The sequence below is a fragment of the Lepisosteus platostomus genome, chromosome 3 (assembly GCF_059453375.1).
Source record: "Lepisosteus platostomus isolate fLepPlt1 chromosome 3, fLepPlt1.hap1, whole genome shotgun sequence".
NCBI lineage: Eukaryota > Metazoa > Chordata > Actinopteri > Semionotiformes > Lepisosteidae > Lepisosteus > Lepisosteus platostomus.
Window position 1 is genome coordinate 844,041 of NC_142613.1, and position 16,363 is coordinate 860,403.

The following is a 16,363-nucleotide window of genomic DNA, read 5'->3' on the forward strand; positions in this document are numbered from 1 at the left end:
CTACAAAGCAAAAGTAAATCCTATAGGAGTCACCCAATCCGTGACACGACTTTGAAACAACCCACATAAAACTGAAACAATCTCTTTGATTCCTATTAGGTATGTGTTTGGTAAACTGAGCGGGGTGACCAACGCTACGTGTATCTCACACACGTTTAAGGAAACCGAAACCTTTACTGCTTTCAGTGCTTTGCGGCCAACGCCAACACGAACCTCACACAGGAAATCGGCTCCGGACACACAGAGGTGTCACTGACGGTGCAGGACAGAAGTTTTATTAACGGTGAAAAGTGATGAGATATGTGAGCACACAGAATATGTGTCGAGCTGGAGGTATTGGTTTTCGCTCACATGAATCTTCCAATGATAAATGGCAAATGTAAGAGAATACCTAGTTAAGTAAAAAGCCATTATTTACGCTATGCGGTCTAACTGACAGACACCGTAGGGCATCCCAAATGGTTAAAAATAGAAACATTAGCGAGCCCTGTATGACAATTGATAAACACGACTCGGCGCAGCTCAGTAACATTCTTTCCATAAAACCGGAAGCGCGCTGCTGATTTGAAACCAACCACCAGACCCACAACTCAGCGCGATCCCCGTCCCTGGGCATGCGTGCCCCTGGCCAATCACCGCGCTCGCTCGCCGCCCTGTCCCCTCCCCCCGCCTGACGGCGATTGCTCGATGTGGACGCCACTCACGCCCGCGCCGGCCAATCGCTGGGGGCGGTGTGCTTAAATCCCTGACCGTTAACCCCGGCGCAGCGGCGATCTCCCGCCTCTGCGGGCCTGGCCAATAGGAGGGCGGCTCGCGAGGGCGCTCGGCGGCGTGACTGGTGAGCGAGCGCTGCCTGCGGTCTCAGTCAAAAGACGCGGCTCAGTCAAAAGACTCGCTTTCCAATCGCTCCGGTCCGCTATCGCTTTTGCCCCTCTCTGGACGTGCCTAGGGGGGGGAGTAGTGGCGCTCATTGGCTGCGCCGGGTGTCATTTGTGGAGCGCTGTAGCCAGTCGGAGAGCCGTCCGCCGTGTGCGCCCCCTGCCCCTGCCTAAGCAGGCAGATTTTTGGCGGCGGGGAAGAAGATGGCGGAAAATTTGAAAGGTAAGAAAGTTTTCGCGTCGCCCCCTGCGCGAAAAGGCGGCGGATGCTCGCCGCCGCTCGGCGGGGGCTCTCCGGGCCGGGCCGTGTCCCCGGCGGGTCCTGTCGGGAGGGGCGGCCGGGCGGCGCTGCGCTCGCTCTGGGGGGGGGGGATCCGTTTAAACCCCCGGCCGGAGGGGCGCGAGCCGGGGGACCCCGGGGCCCTTCCGGGAACCCCCCCACCCCCGGCAGCCTGCTGTGCGGGGTGCCCCCCCTCCCCGGGTCCCCCATCGCGGTGGGGGGAGCAGTCGGTTGCCCGGGCAGGAGCTCCGCAGATGGCCGTCTGCGGTCCGGAGACGTTCTCGGTGGCTCCGACGCGCGTCCTCGCCTCTCTCCCCGGGCTGTGGGACCACACGGGGGTGCGCGGCGCTCGGCCGATCCGTGGCGCCTCCGACTCGCAGCAGAGGGCTGTGTCGTGCGGCAGCTCTCGGGGCTCGGTGTCGCCCGTGAAGCCGCGGGCGCCGGTGGGGTCTGTTAGGAAACGTCTCCCCGCTCCTGGCGACAAGAGCCCCAGCTGACTGGCTGCAGCACAGGGGGCACACGTATCCCTCACCGTGCCCGGACCCCACCGCTGTCCGCCGCATAACAGAGCGGGATAAGGCAGCTGAGACCTTCGGTTGCTCTTTAGTCTAACAGCAGTTTCTGACATTCCTGAATAAAATATTCAGGGGGGTAAAACACACCGCCACATTGCGTGGTAGAGTGTTCAGGTTCTCTCTCACTTTTTAAAATGGAAAAATAAGCTTGGTTGTCCGTGATCATCAGTGTTGCTAAGCATGAGATACTGGTGTGTGCGATTCGGCCCCGGTGCTTCCTTGGCGTCGGGTGCAGTGAGGCCAGTCGGTGACCGTGATGTGGGTGACGCAGGGGCGCAGGTCAGTGCTACTTATGCCTGGATTTGGCTTCTCTGTTGATGCTCAGGGCCGCCGTGTCTGCGCTGGCAATGAGAAAATAAGCGCAGTGGTTGATCGAAGGTGCTCGAGTCGTGCAGGCAGGAGAAATTATCTTCCCAGAGTTGTTGTGTGGCAGGGAAAGGCTCAGACTCGGCTCTCCTGATTTGAAGCCCTTGTTTTATCCCCCAGAATAAAAGCTCAGTGCTGTCTTGGTTGCTAGGGAAGGTTGCCTCGGCTGCAGACACAGTCCGAGTTTCAGGGGGCTTTAAGGAAGCTCTGACTAATCTTTCCGAGTATTTCTCACAACCTAAACTATAACTCTAGCGAGCAGATCACCCCTGTGTCTACAGTACCACACGGTGAGGAGTCTAAATTGTGTTTCTGATGAAGGTGAGTTTGCACCTACAGAGCATCACCGTCTGGAGTCCGGCAGCTGATTAGTCCCCGAGTGTTCCTTCCGCAGGTTTGTGGAAAATCGCTCTGCACTCGTTCAGACGTCCTGTCAGCTGTGAAGGGCACAGTGCAGAAGGGCGGTGGTCTTGGGGCGCCCGTGACGAGCTGGAGGGGCGCGTGTGGCGCCCGGGGGCTGACCCGCTGTCCTTGCTCGTGCGCAGGGTGCCGCGTGGCGTGCAAGTCCTCGTGGAGCCAGCTGCAGACCCTGTGCCGGCTAGAGAGGGTGGCCTGCAAGGAGCTGGGCATCACCAAGAAGAACCTCAATGACTTCGAGGTGGAGTACCTGTGCGACTACAGGAAAACGAAGGTGAGTGCCCGCGCAGGGGGGTGGTGAGGCCTGGCTGGCGGTGGTCTGTCTCTGCCCTGGGCGCTGGCGGGTCGGGGATCATGACCCTCTCCAGCCCTTGCTGCGCTGGCACGGACGTGTGCACGGTCTCTCCCTCCTGCCTCCTGACACTGCCGTCCCAGCGGCCGGAGTTGGCTCTCGGCTGTCCGCTGCCCAGCCCTCAGAACCGCTCTGGGCTCGGGGCCCGGACGGGAGCAGCTGCACGCCTTTCTCTGAGGGTGGGGCCGTCGAGCAGACTGTCATTTATGTCTTAACAGCTGTCATTTGTTTTGGCTTTTTTTGTGCATTTTGTTTCCAAAGAATACTTGGTGTACTGTTCCCGCTCCACTCCAGATTTAACTGGGCAGCGGATTCCGGGCCCATGTGTCCCGGCAGCTGACAGGGAGCCGAGCCCAGCCTCTGGAAGCAGAGCAGGAGCAGGGAAGCGGGTGGGAGTGGGGGGGCTGTTTGCGCAGGCGCTGGTAATGGTGTCCAGTGGGGACAGCCTGTTAGATCCTTTAAACAGGAACAGCACTGTGGTCTCATTGGTGCCGTTTTATTTTTATTTTAGTCACCCAGGAACAGGACAGACATGCTCTCCCCGCAGTTTAATTTCTTGACGATGAGCTCGTTTATAAATTGTGAGCGGATGCACTGATCTGTGATTGCGACCGATTGGGGGGGAAAACAAACCCCAATAAAATAAGGCGAACACTGTGAGGACCAGTTAATACTGCCTTCGTTTTTATGCCACGTCTACATGTTGGTAACAATGACACATCAAGTTTAATCCTTTGACCTGTTTTCCACCACGTGTATGTTAAGATCCTGATGGACAACTTTGAAATGAGCAAAAAAAAAAAATTTTGACATGCCACCATCTGCCTGCTCTGAAGCACATTGAGAAATGCATTCAGAACTCGCTCAGAGCTCCAAGTATGTGCCCTTAGTGACAGTGGCCGATGTTATGTGCAGTGTGTGTTTGTCGGAACACGCGTGTAGTTTTTCCCTTAGTCGGGCCCTGTACGGCTCTGGGGTCAGTTTCTGTCTTGCTTGTGTTGTGTGTGTGTGTGAGTGTTTAATAATAATAATGTTATAATAATGTTTTGTGAGGTTGCCATGTGGGTTGATTGATTGTGTTGCTTGTTGCGTGACCTGCCCTGAGCTGGAGAGTGACTGCTAATGTCCCAACAGCCCTGCCTTATTTAACCCAGTCACTGTCGCTCGTCATTAGAGACGTCAGTCTGGAGGTTCACACCACAGGAGGGTGTGACCATAGTGATGTGGGAACTGATGAAAATGGTGGCACTGTGAGCGAATGGGTCTTAGCCGTGTGGCTGAGAAGACAGATGAAGGGTTAAAAATGGCTCCTTTGCTTGATGCTCTCCTGCCTGCAAGGCGTGAGTCCAGCTTCTCAGCCAGCCCTCTGCCAGCAGCCTGCTTTGAGCTACGTCTCTGTGCTTTTGGGAGAAAGTGCCTGATTTCACTTTGACTATAAATGAATCTTTATTCCCAAAGATATCGCAGAAGAACATTCAACAGGTAAAAATTGGCAGAACCTGCACGCTGGACACAATTGCTAAGTTCATCAAGAGTAAGAAGGTACGCTTTTACTTCAGCTGCTTTTTTAACGAGAGAGCTTTAGCGCTGTCCAGGCTATAGGGCACTCGCTGATCATGTGCACAAGTCTGACAGCAGCAGCGTGGAGCAGTGATCAAGGCCCGGGAGACCTTGAAGGGTTGTGGGTTTGAAGCCCAGGTGGAGCACTGCTGTTGTACCTCTGAAACTGATGCTTTGCTCAGTATGAGTAAAATACCCAGCTGCATAAATGGCTTTACGTACAGTGCTTTAGATAAATGTGTCAGCAAGGTTATAATAGTGAGTAAAATAATAATGGAACAAGTAAAATTTATTCCATGCTTCTTCTGGTGTCACACCCGAAGAAGACTCCATGGCTGAAACGTTGTTTCCTTTCTTCTCTTCAGCATGGAATAAACCTTAACTAGTTCCCTTGCAGCCTATGCATGCTGATGCAGCTCCCCACCTGAACTAAAATAATAATGGGTTTATCAGTAGTAATGCATTTGGTTTGACTTCTGCGGTGGTGTCATCATTTTCAGTTCTCTCTCCACACTGGGATGGATAACCTAAAGCAATGAGTAGTGATGGATTTGATTGCAGTTTCACTAATCCTAAATCAGGTGCTGAAATGCGTGCTTCCTCCAGAGGAACTGCTGAGGGAGTCCCCTGCTCCATTGCCTGCTTTTAAGAAACTGTTCCTCTAGGAAGTAGAGTTGCTTTGCTGGTAGAATGATTCCAGGTCCACTGTTAAAAGCTGTAAGACAAGGTGTTGCTGGGTGTCTGCCTCTCTTGCTTGGGAAGAGGACGTTCCCCACGCTTAGAGGCTGCGTTTCCATTGCAGAGGAAATCAGCTGCTCCCTGAGGAATCTGGGTACAGGAGGCTGATATATTGTTCTCTGTGCAACACAAGGGCCCGATCCCACTCTGGGCCCGGCGCCAGGGCCTGACCTGCCCGATCCCACTCTGGGAATTAAATCCCGGATTTATGCATTTGTAGAATTGAGAGATATTGGCAAGTTACCACTGAAAGCTAGCAGGCTGATTTATTAAAGATTTTAGACATAGTTTATAACAAGTAGAAAACCTTTTTCTTAAAATAGACTGAAACTGAATTAGTTGGAATAGATTACCAAAAGGTGTGATGCCTCTAAGTAGTTGAATACTTAAGTTCCTGCCTGTATCAGGTCCCAGAAGCACTTCAGCACCTGGAATCAAAGCTGAAGCTTTTCAGCCGGTCTTTTGGAAGTAGCCTGTGTCTCCCCACAGGCCAGTAATCCAACGCTGTCTTGAAAGAGAAGCAGCAAGTAATATCCCACTGTTGCCTGTTGCGGGGAAGTACCTCACAGAAGAGCAGGCGACAGTCTTGTGCAGCTTCAGTGCACACAGCAGTGCTGACAGACTGACCGCAAGGGTTTCCTCTGTACAGCAGAGGCTCATGCGATAGGCGACGGAGGTGTGTTTCACGCTTCACAGATAGGTTTTGTCTTGCTCTTTGAGGTTTGTTACTTCTCTTAACTTCTTGGAGGAGGAACTAAGCTGCTGCGGCTGTTTTTACGAACCCGCTTAAACGTTTCTCTTGGCGCAGGCTGCCCTGGGCCAGGCTAGCCGGCCGCCGCAGTGCTAGAGCCGTGCGTACCTGACCCCCTTCATTGCCTTGTTCCCCCTCGTCTCCCCCGCCTCAGGAGCGGGAGTTCTTCCTGGTGAAGTGGAAGGGCTACCCGGAGTCGGAGAACAGCTGGGAGCCGCTCAGGAACCTGCGCTGCCTGAAGATCCTCAAGCAGTTCCGCGAGGACATGCAGCGGGAGCTGCGCCGGCGGAAGCTGCGCCGCAGCCCCAAGCGGCTGGACCACAGCGTGGCCTCCTTCCTGGCCCAGAAGGCCAAGCAGCGCCTGCGGCTGCAGCGCTGGGAGGCCGACCTGAACAAGACGCGCCAGCACCGGGGCCGCATCTTCGTGCTCAACGAGGTGGACCTGGACGGGCCGCCCCGGGACTTCACCTACATCAACAACTACAAGGTCGGGGACGGGATCGTGCTCAACGAGGTGGCGGTGGGCTGCGAGTGCGCCGACTGCTTCAACAGCCCCGTGAACGGCTGCTGCGCCGGCACCTCCCTCCACAAGTTCGCCTACAACGACCGGGGCCAGGTGCGCCTGCGGGCCGGCCTGCCCATCTACGAGTGCAACTCGCGCTGCTCCTGCGGGCCCGACTGCCCCAACCGCGTGGTGCAGAAGGGCATCCAGTACGACCTGTGCATCTTCAAGACCGACAACGGGCGCGGCTGGGGCGTGCGCACCATGGAGCGCATCAGGAAGCACAGCTTCGTCATGGAGTACGTGGGGGAGGTACGTCCGGCGGGGGGGGGTGGGGCGGCGCAGCCTGCTCTGCGGGGTGCTTGTGCTTCTGCCTGCTCCTCGGTGTGAGCTCAGCTCGCACGGCGCCAAGGGCGGCCCGGGGACCAAAGCTTTAGAGATTAGCCCGTCGGTTTCTCGAACCCTCGGTGCTGCTGTTGCACAGGGCTCAGCCAGACTTGCTGTTTGGAAGGATGTGTGCTGTGTAGCTGTCCCGGGCATCTCTGTTCAGTAGCAAGAAAGCCTCTGCAGAGATTTCCAGAGCTGAGCGGTGGGGAGGCAGGGGTGTGCCGGCAGTACCTGAGGCCCATTGGTAAAGAGTTCAATACAGAACACAAAACCCTCTGTGACGCTGATGTAGCTCAGACACCACCTCCTTGCCTTCCTCTGGGTCTTGAAACTTGTCACTCCTGCCAGATCGTTTGCCTCCCCCCTGCCAGTATTTGGCTTTCAGTAATAGACTCTAAAACGGTTTTTCGATAAGATGGATCCCTGGCATATGAAAATAAGCATCTGCAGGAAAGAAGTTTAATTTCCAGGTTTCTCTTGCTGTGCACCTGCAGAATAGTGAACCTTCTGCTTGAGCGTCGGCGTCAGGCCTTGCTGAATGTGCAATTGTGAGGCCCCCAGTCCACCAGGGCTGGCGTCTGGGAAGTGCTGCTCTTCCCGCTGTCTTGGGTACATCCTCTCCCTGCCCCTCTCCGCACTCACCGCAGTGTGGCAGGGATCTGCACCGGACAGAATCCCCAACATTTTTATGGTCTTATGAGATGGGGAAAAAAACGGTCTCTGTTAGGTGAAGTGTGTGTCTGAGAAAAGTGGGGAACATTCAGATGATGGCAGAGAATATTTTTTCTTCAGGTGTTCCCCAAAGCAGAACTGGATAACACCTTGGGCTAAGGAAAGGCAAAGATGTACAGTATGTTACACAGTAGGATGAAAGTAGCAGAAGTTTTACAGGTGCTAGAAGTACTGAGGACAGATCCTGTTAATTAACCGTCACTCAATGTTAATTGTTAATGAAAGTCACTCAAGGCAGGAGACTGGACTGTTGACTGGAGAGCTGCTCATATGGCACTCGCCCATAAAAAGGTGGAGAAACCCCAATCAAAGTAATAACCATGAAGTCTTACATCTGCTACAAGGAAGGCTCTGAAAACAATAATTACACCAGAAATATAGGGTTACCTGAATGGCAGTAAGATCCCAGTGGAGAGACAGCATGGATTCAAGAGAGTTGCTGTACCTTAGAGTTCCTTGAACAAATAACGGCAGGAATAAATACAGACTGCATGCGAGTTGGCATATCTTGATAATGTAGGGAAGCAATAAAAAGGCAGTTTTAAGGTGTATAGTAAAATTTAAGAAAATATAAAATTTGTAAAAAGCGTACAATTTATCATTAAGGTATCTTGCAATTGGGTGATTTAAAAACCCTCATTTTGAATATGTATAGCTTGGGCCAAGATCGCTTTGACTTGGTACAGGCTGTAGGGAAGGTCTTGCGCTGACTGGCTCTCTTGTGCCCTGAACCCTGAAAATTACTGGGGATCTGTTTCAGGCAAGGGCTTTGGAGTCTATTGTACTGGTATAAATAGTGAAACATGATCCAGAGGTCACCAGTGAAAACATGAACGATTGCGATTCTCAGATCCGTTAGCTGCTACCCACTACATGGCGTTTATGCGCTGAGTGGCCTCCTGTCGTTTATGAACACAGGTTTTGCACAGATATTCACAGATGGCGCTCTTTGCATGCGTGTTTTCCATGGGTTTGCGCAGCTGTTATGTAATGCTCTGTGAATTCTTCGGTGGTTTCTGTGATGATAGTGAACCAGACCTTCTGGTTTCCCAACACTTTGCCACACTTTTACAGCAGTTCAGCATGGAGATCTTAAAAAATGAATACTTCTGGGGGCAGTGGTGCTGGCTTGCTGAGCTGGGGGTCCTGGTGTGGCTCCGTTCCGGACCGCGGTGCTGTCTGTGTTCACGTGGGTTTCCTCCGGGTGCACCGCAGTCCAAGAACATGCTGATAGGTTAATTGGCTTCTGGGAAGACTGGCCCTGGTGTTCGGAGTGTACCATACCTTGTGCCCGTTGCTTGCAGGGATGTGCTCCCGCTCTCCCATGAGCCTGAACTGGATGATTAGGAAATGGATGGATATTGGTACATTACCCATTTAATCAATATAGACTAAATCAACTGATGAATGCATCTTTCAGTCATGATGTGTACAAGACTTGCCTTCCTCTTTGTGTTGAGTGTTAACTGGTCCGTCCCTCCTGTCTCAGATTATAACGTCCGAGGAGGCAGAGAGAAGGGGACACATCTACGACCGGCAGGGCGCCACCTACCTCTTCGACCTGGACTATGTGGAAGACGTGTACACTGTCGACGCAGCCCACCATGGCAACATCTCCCACTTCGTCAACCACAGCGTGAGTGGCGGGGGCCTCTGTGGGCCCAAGCTGCCTTAACTAGCCAAACCAAACCTGGAGTCTGAGTCTGACAGCGCCGTTCCCTGATGGGGGTTCCCAGTCTGCAGTGGCTCTTGGTGTCGGAGCTGTCTGGGTGGTGTCAGTTTGAGACTTGCCAAACGCCTGTGAGATGCAATGTTTTGCCTTCTCCTGGTCAGGATGAGCTCTGCTGTGCGCAGTGAGTTTTTCAGTCACAAGTGGGTTGAATGTTCATGTTTTGTGGGGAAAGTACGCACAGCTCTCGCTTGTCAATTCTAGTCCAAGTGACCTAGTTGGGGGCTGCTTTTATTAACAGCTGGCAGTTCTGTATTGAGGTGGTTTAGGAAGAAAAGACTGTCATGCAGATTGGAAAGAGTGCTTTGGAATATTAACTGAGAATATCCACATCATAGAGCAACTATGAAAGTGAAACTATGAAAGAGATAATGTTTTCATACCTCATGGGTATCTTGCATGCGCACTTCTTGGAACAAATGCGATTTTGGGAGTTTTTCGGGCTGTACTCGGAAATGATTAAGAACTGTATTTGACTCTTTTACTATCCGTTACATCAGCCTGTTTGTAGGCTGTTCGCCCTGACATAGTAGTAAAGCTGTAGTGAAGCAGAAGCCGCCTGGCTCTAAACATGAACCGTTTTTCTTAGTAGTTGTAAACATAACGAATAGCAGAGCGAGAGCTGTAGGGCCCTGCATGCTGAACAGTTAGCCTGTGGCTGGTGGGCGAGCTCCAAGCGGGCCGAGACCCTCCAGGACTGACTGGCTGTCGTGTTCTGTCTCCTGGCAGTGTAACCCCAACCTGCAGGTGTACAACGTGTTCATCAACAACCTGGATGAGCGCCTGCCCCGGATAGCCTTCTTCGCGACGCGCACGATCCGGCCAGGGGAGGAGCTGACCTTTGACTACAACATGCAGAGTAAGGGCGGCCGGCAGCTCTTCTCCTGTAACCCTGGGGCCAGGCGGCAGTGCCTCCCCCTCAGAACGTGGCTGTGGCCGAGAGGGCTCCAGCGCACGTGGTCTGCGGTGGTTTTCAGAAAGTCTAAATTCGGCGTCGGCGCTGTCAGACGTGCTTTATGTGGTCGCGGGCGGCTCATTTGTTTGGGCAGTTCACCTTTGTGCTTCCCAGCTGCCTGCCAGCATGTAATGGAGTCCTCTGTAGCCGCCCTCTCTCTCCGTGACAGTGACGGGCCAAGACAGTGGGAGCATCGGTTCATTTTGCCTTCCTCTTTGAACATCTGGACATATCTATTCCCTCTGGCTGCATCACTGATCCCAAAAAAAATAAAAATTCAATTTTTATAGATTGAACATTTCAATATAATTACCGTTTTTCGATTTAAATGTGCAAGAAAGACCCTGGGCCGATAGTTCTGTATTTCGTGAGGGCTTTCTGCCTTAAATCAGCAGTGAAGTGCTCTTCCGTATCAGCTAATCTGCTTTCAGTGCAATCAAAGCACAGTTCTGTAGTTCTTAAACTACAGATATTCCATCACTCTTTAGGATTTAATCGCGTACTGCTCTCCTCTTCCTGGATCCTCAGATTAATGCAGGAAAAGCCGTCCATGTTTCTGCTTTGAATCAATTTGCGTGTTCGAGCTGTTTTTTTTTTCTCTGACATGTAATTCATGATTCTTCACATGTTTGCAGTTGATCCTGTGGATGCTGAAAGCACCAAAATGGATTCCAATTTCGGCCTGGCTGGGATGACTGGATCGCCCAAGAAGCGGGTTCGAGTGGAGTGCAAGTGTGGGGTGGAGACCTGTCGAAAGTATTTATTTTAATGGAGGACGGAGGTGACTTCTCTCAAAGGCAGCCAAATTTTATTGGAGGACGCACTTTGTACAGTTTGTCCTGTTTTATTGTTTTAGCCTCAGTTCTCTTTTTATATGTTTGTTTATTTCCTGGGAAATAATCCTGTAAAACTGAACGGGGGTCCTACCATTCCCCTTCAACAGGGTTTAAGTGAAACGAACCTTCTTTTGTAAAAGTGTACATTGGAAAATAGGCTTTATTTTTTTATTTTTCATAGTTTTTCATCTTTGAAAGGCTTTATGCAATGAAAAGCTTGTTTGTTAAAGCTGGTAACTGTGTGTAATTTATCCAGTAGACCTCTACTGTTTGTTTTTTAGCTAAGGCAGTCTTCAGCCGTTCAAAGGGAAAGTAGTAACATCGAAAATAGAAATGTGTTGTGAATAAAGTTCACAGAGTCTAGAAGGCGGAGCTGACATCTGTATGTTCCCACCATTCCCTGTTCTCTTCATTGCATGTCCTGGCGTTTGCCAAGTCTGCGTAGAGCAGGTTTTCTGATAGGCTAGTGACAGGGTCTCAGCCTGCAAGATCATACCTGCGGCCTTGTCTCTTTGTTGTCCTGCAGAACATCGCAGGGGCTTGCAAGCCAGTGTGTCGCACTAAAACTGCACGAGCTGCCAATCAGGCACCAGGAGATCGAGGTCTGAGCACTCTTTGCCACAAGTGCATTAACACAAACATGTGGACCAGCTGTCTTGATCACACCTGGGAGGCACTCCGCTGAAGTCTCATTTCTCCTTAAGGGGGTGCATGTTACACCTGTTGGAGTCATTTGTGACGCATACCTTTGAGGGATTGATTGTTCTTTGATCGTCTTTCCTGGTAACACTGATAAAACCCGTACAAACATGCCGGCTACAGAGTCAACGGTATGTATTCAGGTGTCTGAACAACAGGATATGATGTGGGGAAAGATATCGGTGCCGCACGCGTCTCAGAGCACACTGCAAAATCAGTGGGCACAGTGATGACTTTGCTTTGGTTCCTGTGTGTGCCACCTCATTCTGAACAGAAGCTGGCCTTGATGGAGAAGTTGGTGCCAGGGACAACGATAATCCAAGTGGCACTAGCAGCAGAGAATCACTCTGCAGCAAATGTGGGCTGCTCACCAACACTAAGCTTCTTGGGTAAATCCTTGCTGTAAGTTAATAACCTCTCTGGCAAGCTTAGAAAGACTGCTTTGGAGAAGTGTTAGTCCTTGTTTTTGAATATATTGCTCTTATGATAAAGGCTGTATGAAATCGGCCTATCTGCAAATAATGGTTTTCTCAACCAAAAATTAAGTTCTGAGAATGAACCCAAAAGAGCCATGTTTTGGGAGAGCAGGTCATGTATCTGATGATGAGGACTCTCTTCAAGGAGGTGGTGGGAGAAAACTACACAGCTGGCCAAGGCAGTGTTTCTGTCTCTGACGTTGAGTACAGAAGCTGTGATAGCAAGATCTCGTGCCTCACTGGTAGTTACTCCTGTGTGCCCGTGTATGTGAAGCTCATCTGTTTGTCAGTTTGGTGCCGTTGTGTATATGCGGGTACTAACTCAAGCATCTCCCCTGTTGTTTGAAATAGTAATTCAAAGATTTTAGAACAAACCCTGTCTGGTAAACAGTACTTAGTCAGCTGTGCCCGTTTGTGTTTGCTGATCACTCATTCATCCTAATGATTTGTGGTTATGATGACTGAACGAGTTAACTGTGAGACAGGGTGGCAGCAGTGTTGTTGTTAGTAGTGCCGACTGCACAGTGGGCTTGCTTTGCACATCTGTGTCATTCTGCACCAGGTCGGGTGACTGGATATCTTTGCAGGACAGAAACATTTCTTAAAAACCGGGCTGCTGATATCTTAAAAAAATAAATCACGAAAGTGGTCACTCGGTATTTTGAGTGTACTGTGGGGCTTCTGTGCCGCACAGGAGCGGAAGAAAAAGTTGACAGTTAGCCCTCTTAATCCCCTTCTGTGCAAGTCTCCTAGTGAGCCTATCTTGGATGTTACCTCATTACCTTCCTTAGTTTGTCATGGTCGTTTTTAATCCAGGGACAGTTCAGAAAATGTAACAGTTTTACAGCGGTGTAGGGCTTGAGGTGAGAGGGTGTTAACTCGCTGCTTTCCCTTTAAGCATCTCCCTCAATTTTAACACTCCTGTGTCTGATTAGACTTACAGTACTCTGCAGGTTTATCCCTACCTCTGATCAAATAGGGGTTTTAAACTGCTGCTCATGTTATGTGGTGAATTTTGTCCCTGTCTCGCTGGGATATGTTTACATCTGGCAGTGTGCGTACAGTTTTATGTATAGCCCATTAGTTAAAATTTGTTTTAGATAGGTGTATACTGAGTATAAAAAAACATCACTCATAACAGCAGTGAATTCATTGTTGCTACAAAGTGGATTGTCTTTTTTTGTAGCAGGTGCACTGGTAGATTTTTTTAACAGACGTGATGTAGACACACCTATGAACAGGTCGGCTGTGGAAGTCCAAGGCTAGGAGTGTGTGTGGCCACCCTTGGAGATAACCCAAGCAGCACATCTGTGCCTCGTGCTCTGCACCAGGTTGCGGATGCTGTCGGAAGGGGATGGAATCCCACCCTTTCCCAGGGCCGGGACAAGCATGTGCTGGAGCACAGGGCCCTGAGTGCCGCACCTTGTCTCAGCTCATTGTACTGATGCTCGAGGAGGAGCAAGCAGAGCATCCTTACGTGAGAGAGGCCCTGTGTTGTCCTGCTGGAGTGCCCTCACATCGGCGGAAAAGGCAGCAAGTGATCCCAGAATTTGAGCTGTGTAGCCCTGTGCAGTCAGGTTGCCATCTGTTACAACAGGTCTAGTTGCAACAGGACTCCACCCTCCTGCCCCAGACCATCCCTCGTCGGTCGGTTGTGCACAGCAGCTTGTCTCTCTGCACCTCTGTGTTCACTGGCGATCACCAGGGGACGTCACAGCTATAGAGCACCTGGCTCCGCTGCAGACGGGTCCACCCTCCAATACGCCCATGTCACCAAGGCGGTGATCTCTTGGTCTGCCAGTTCCGTTGGTTCCTTTTGTTTTTCTTTGTCTTTCACCAGCCCTGACATTTCATCAGTGAAGTGCATCATCGCCTGAGTTACCAGCTTTCTCGCTAAGGGGGCCAGTGCTGGGGCCACAGTCGGCACTGTTCTGGTGTGTCGATCAGTCATCAATTCATCCAGCTCATGCCAAAATCATTTAAACCCTATTTAAAACTGCTCTAGCTTTCCCACAAACGTGCATGCATAAAGAGTGATGTTTCATTTGATGCTAGGTACCTTGAGGAGCGTGCAGAGTGTTTTCCAGCAAAACTGGAGAGAAAAAAACTTGCCAGAAATGGTGTCTTAATGTTTTTATGTCCGTTGGGGAAAAATAGGACTTCCGTCTTGTCTTCTTAAACCGTTTTTTAAAAGAGAAATTTTAAAATAGTTGGAGACATTTAAAGGGATTGTGCCAAATAACTTCCGCTAAGTTTGATTCCTGGAAACGTTTACTTGAATGTTTGTATTCGTTTTTCTGAAATATTGAGATCTAGGTGCTGTAAATTGGTTGTAGAGCATATAGAATGTTTCTTTGTAAGGGCATGAAAAAGTTACTTTATTGCAGGCTGGTTGGTCAAGCACAGTGTGCAGCGTATACGGTTTTTTCATGTATATGAACAGTTGTGGATTCGGGGATCAGTCTTGGATCCAGCACCGTTGTATTCTAAACTCTGGTTCCGTCGGAGTTTCTTACTCTATTCTCTCAAGGCCGGCTCTCCCTACCACCTAGGAAATCTTGGAAATGTTCTGGCCAGAACTTTAGCCCTGGCCTGAATTTCCCTGTCTCCCGTCTGTGTGATGGGGAAGACCTCTCGGGGAGCTGTCTCAAGTGGAGGCCCACGGTCCGTTTCTTTGGCAGTGGAATACTGTGGCGTGCCTCCTGCTGAAGCTGGAGGGCGTGTCTGTTCCTGCTCTGGCCTGCACTGTAGCTGAGCAGGTCGCTCTTTCAGGCAGAGCACAGCTCGCTGCGGTTTTGCATGATCTCTTCACCGCTGGCTTCAGCCGTCACACGAGCGTCTCCGCAGGTGTTTTCTGAAAGCTTTTTTCAAAACGCGATCCAGACTGTTCGGGAGGGAGAAAGTACTTTCTTTTGAAATGTTTTTTTTTTGTTTGTTGGTTGGTTTTGGTAAATTCCATTTCCTCAAGGATAGCAGCTGTGAAATGTGAATTAATCCATCTATATGCTTTAAATGTTTTTAATTTTTGAGAAAGTAATCATTTTAGTTTTTTTTTTATTAATTGCTTTTTGTGCTTCTTATGTAATCTTAAACCAGTTACAAGAGTATTGTTTGGCAGTGGAGCACTGCTTAGATGGATCTCAAACTCACTTTTTGGAAGATGTAGGATCTTGGATGTGGGAGGAGGCCCAGAACCTTGATTGTCTTTTGTGACATTAAAATACTACCAGATGACGAAATCGGACAAGCACTGTCTTGAGTATAAAATATGCATCTTTAGTTTACTTTAACATCTGGAAAAGCTGCTTTTCTTCTGCTTTAAAATATCACTTTCATTTTCAACAGCATTAAATTAATCAAAAGAACATTTACAGTACCTCCTCCCCCACCAAAACAGTCTAATATTCCTTTTCCAGTCAGCGTGCAGCAAACCAGGTTAGAAAAGGGTGTTTTATCCTTTTCTAGGAAAAAGCATGGCATCCACCCATTCAAGGTCATTCTGCTTGTCCTGGTGAGGGTCGTGGACTGACAGGAGGTGGGTTGCGAATTCAATTTCTGTGTGCCCCACTGAAAAGAGAGTTGCATGCCTTTTGTAGTTCTAGTTTTAAGTGATTGAGAAAATCACCACATAAGGTTATTGTAATCCTTTATCTTTAACGTGTTTCAGCCTGTCCAGACTTGACAGTGTTTATTGTAAGGGTTCCATTTAACAGCCTGTAAATTCTGTGTTCAGACGCAAAATTGTGGACCCCCTTTCTGCTGCTCCTACCTTGTTTTACCCTGAGCATTGCTGCGGTGACATCTCAGTGTCCGTCTGCCATCTTGGTTGTACTTTATCTACAAAGCATAGAGCTCAGTGCTACAATCTTGCAAGGATGTGACCCCCGAGTATTCAGAAATGTTGTCGATTTGAAGTGTACTCCATTTTTGAAAAGCATCATGTTTTTTTATTTTAAAATTATGCATTTTGTAAAAAAAAAGTTGTAAATAAAAATCTATTGTATAATTCTGTTGCAGAAAAATGCTGCATGTTCTCGTTTTCCTTTCTGTGTGCCCTGGCTGCAGGGGTAGTGGAGACCTCTGCTGTGATTACTGATTGCTTTATAAACACTACTGGGGTGTTGGGGTCA

General features: G+C 50.0%; 1 protein-coding gene across 2 annotated transcripts; it reads left to right on the top strand.

Annotated features, from left to right (window-relative positions):
* The first annotated feature begins 782 nt into the window (after positions 1-782).
* On the top strand, positions 783-16,239 carry suv39h1b (SUV39H1 histone lysine methyltransferase b). 2 transcript variants are annotated; one of them, XM_088623654.1, is made up of 7 exons: positions 783-1,101; positions 2,645-2,790; positions 4,327-4,410; positions 6,072-6,731; positions 9,028-9,174; positions 9,997-10,126; positions 10,858-16,239. In XM_088623654.1, exons 1-7 carry the CDS (start codon positions 1,083-1,085, stop codon positions 10,989-10,991), a joined length of 1,320 nt encoding a protein of 439 aa, XP_088479780.1. In that variant the 5' UTR covers positions 783-1,082; the 3' UTR covers positions 10,992-16,239. The 2 variants fall into 2 exon arrangements, with proteins under 2 accessions (XP_088479780.1, XP_088479781.1); XM_088623655.1 differs by lacking the exon at positions 4,327-4,410 and having other exon boundaries at positions 786-1,101.
* Positions 16,240-16,363: the final 124 nt, after the last annotated feature.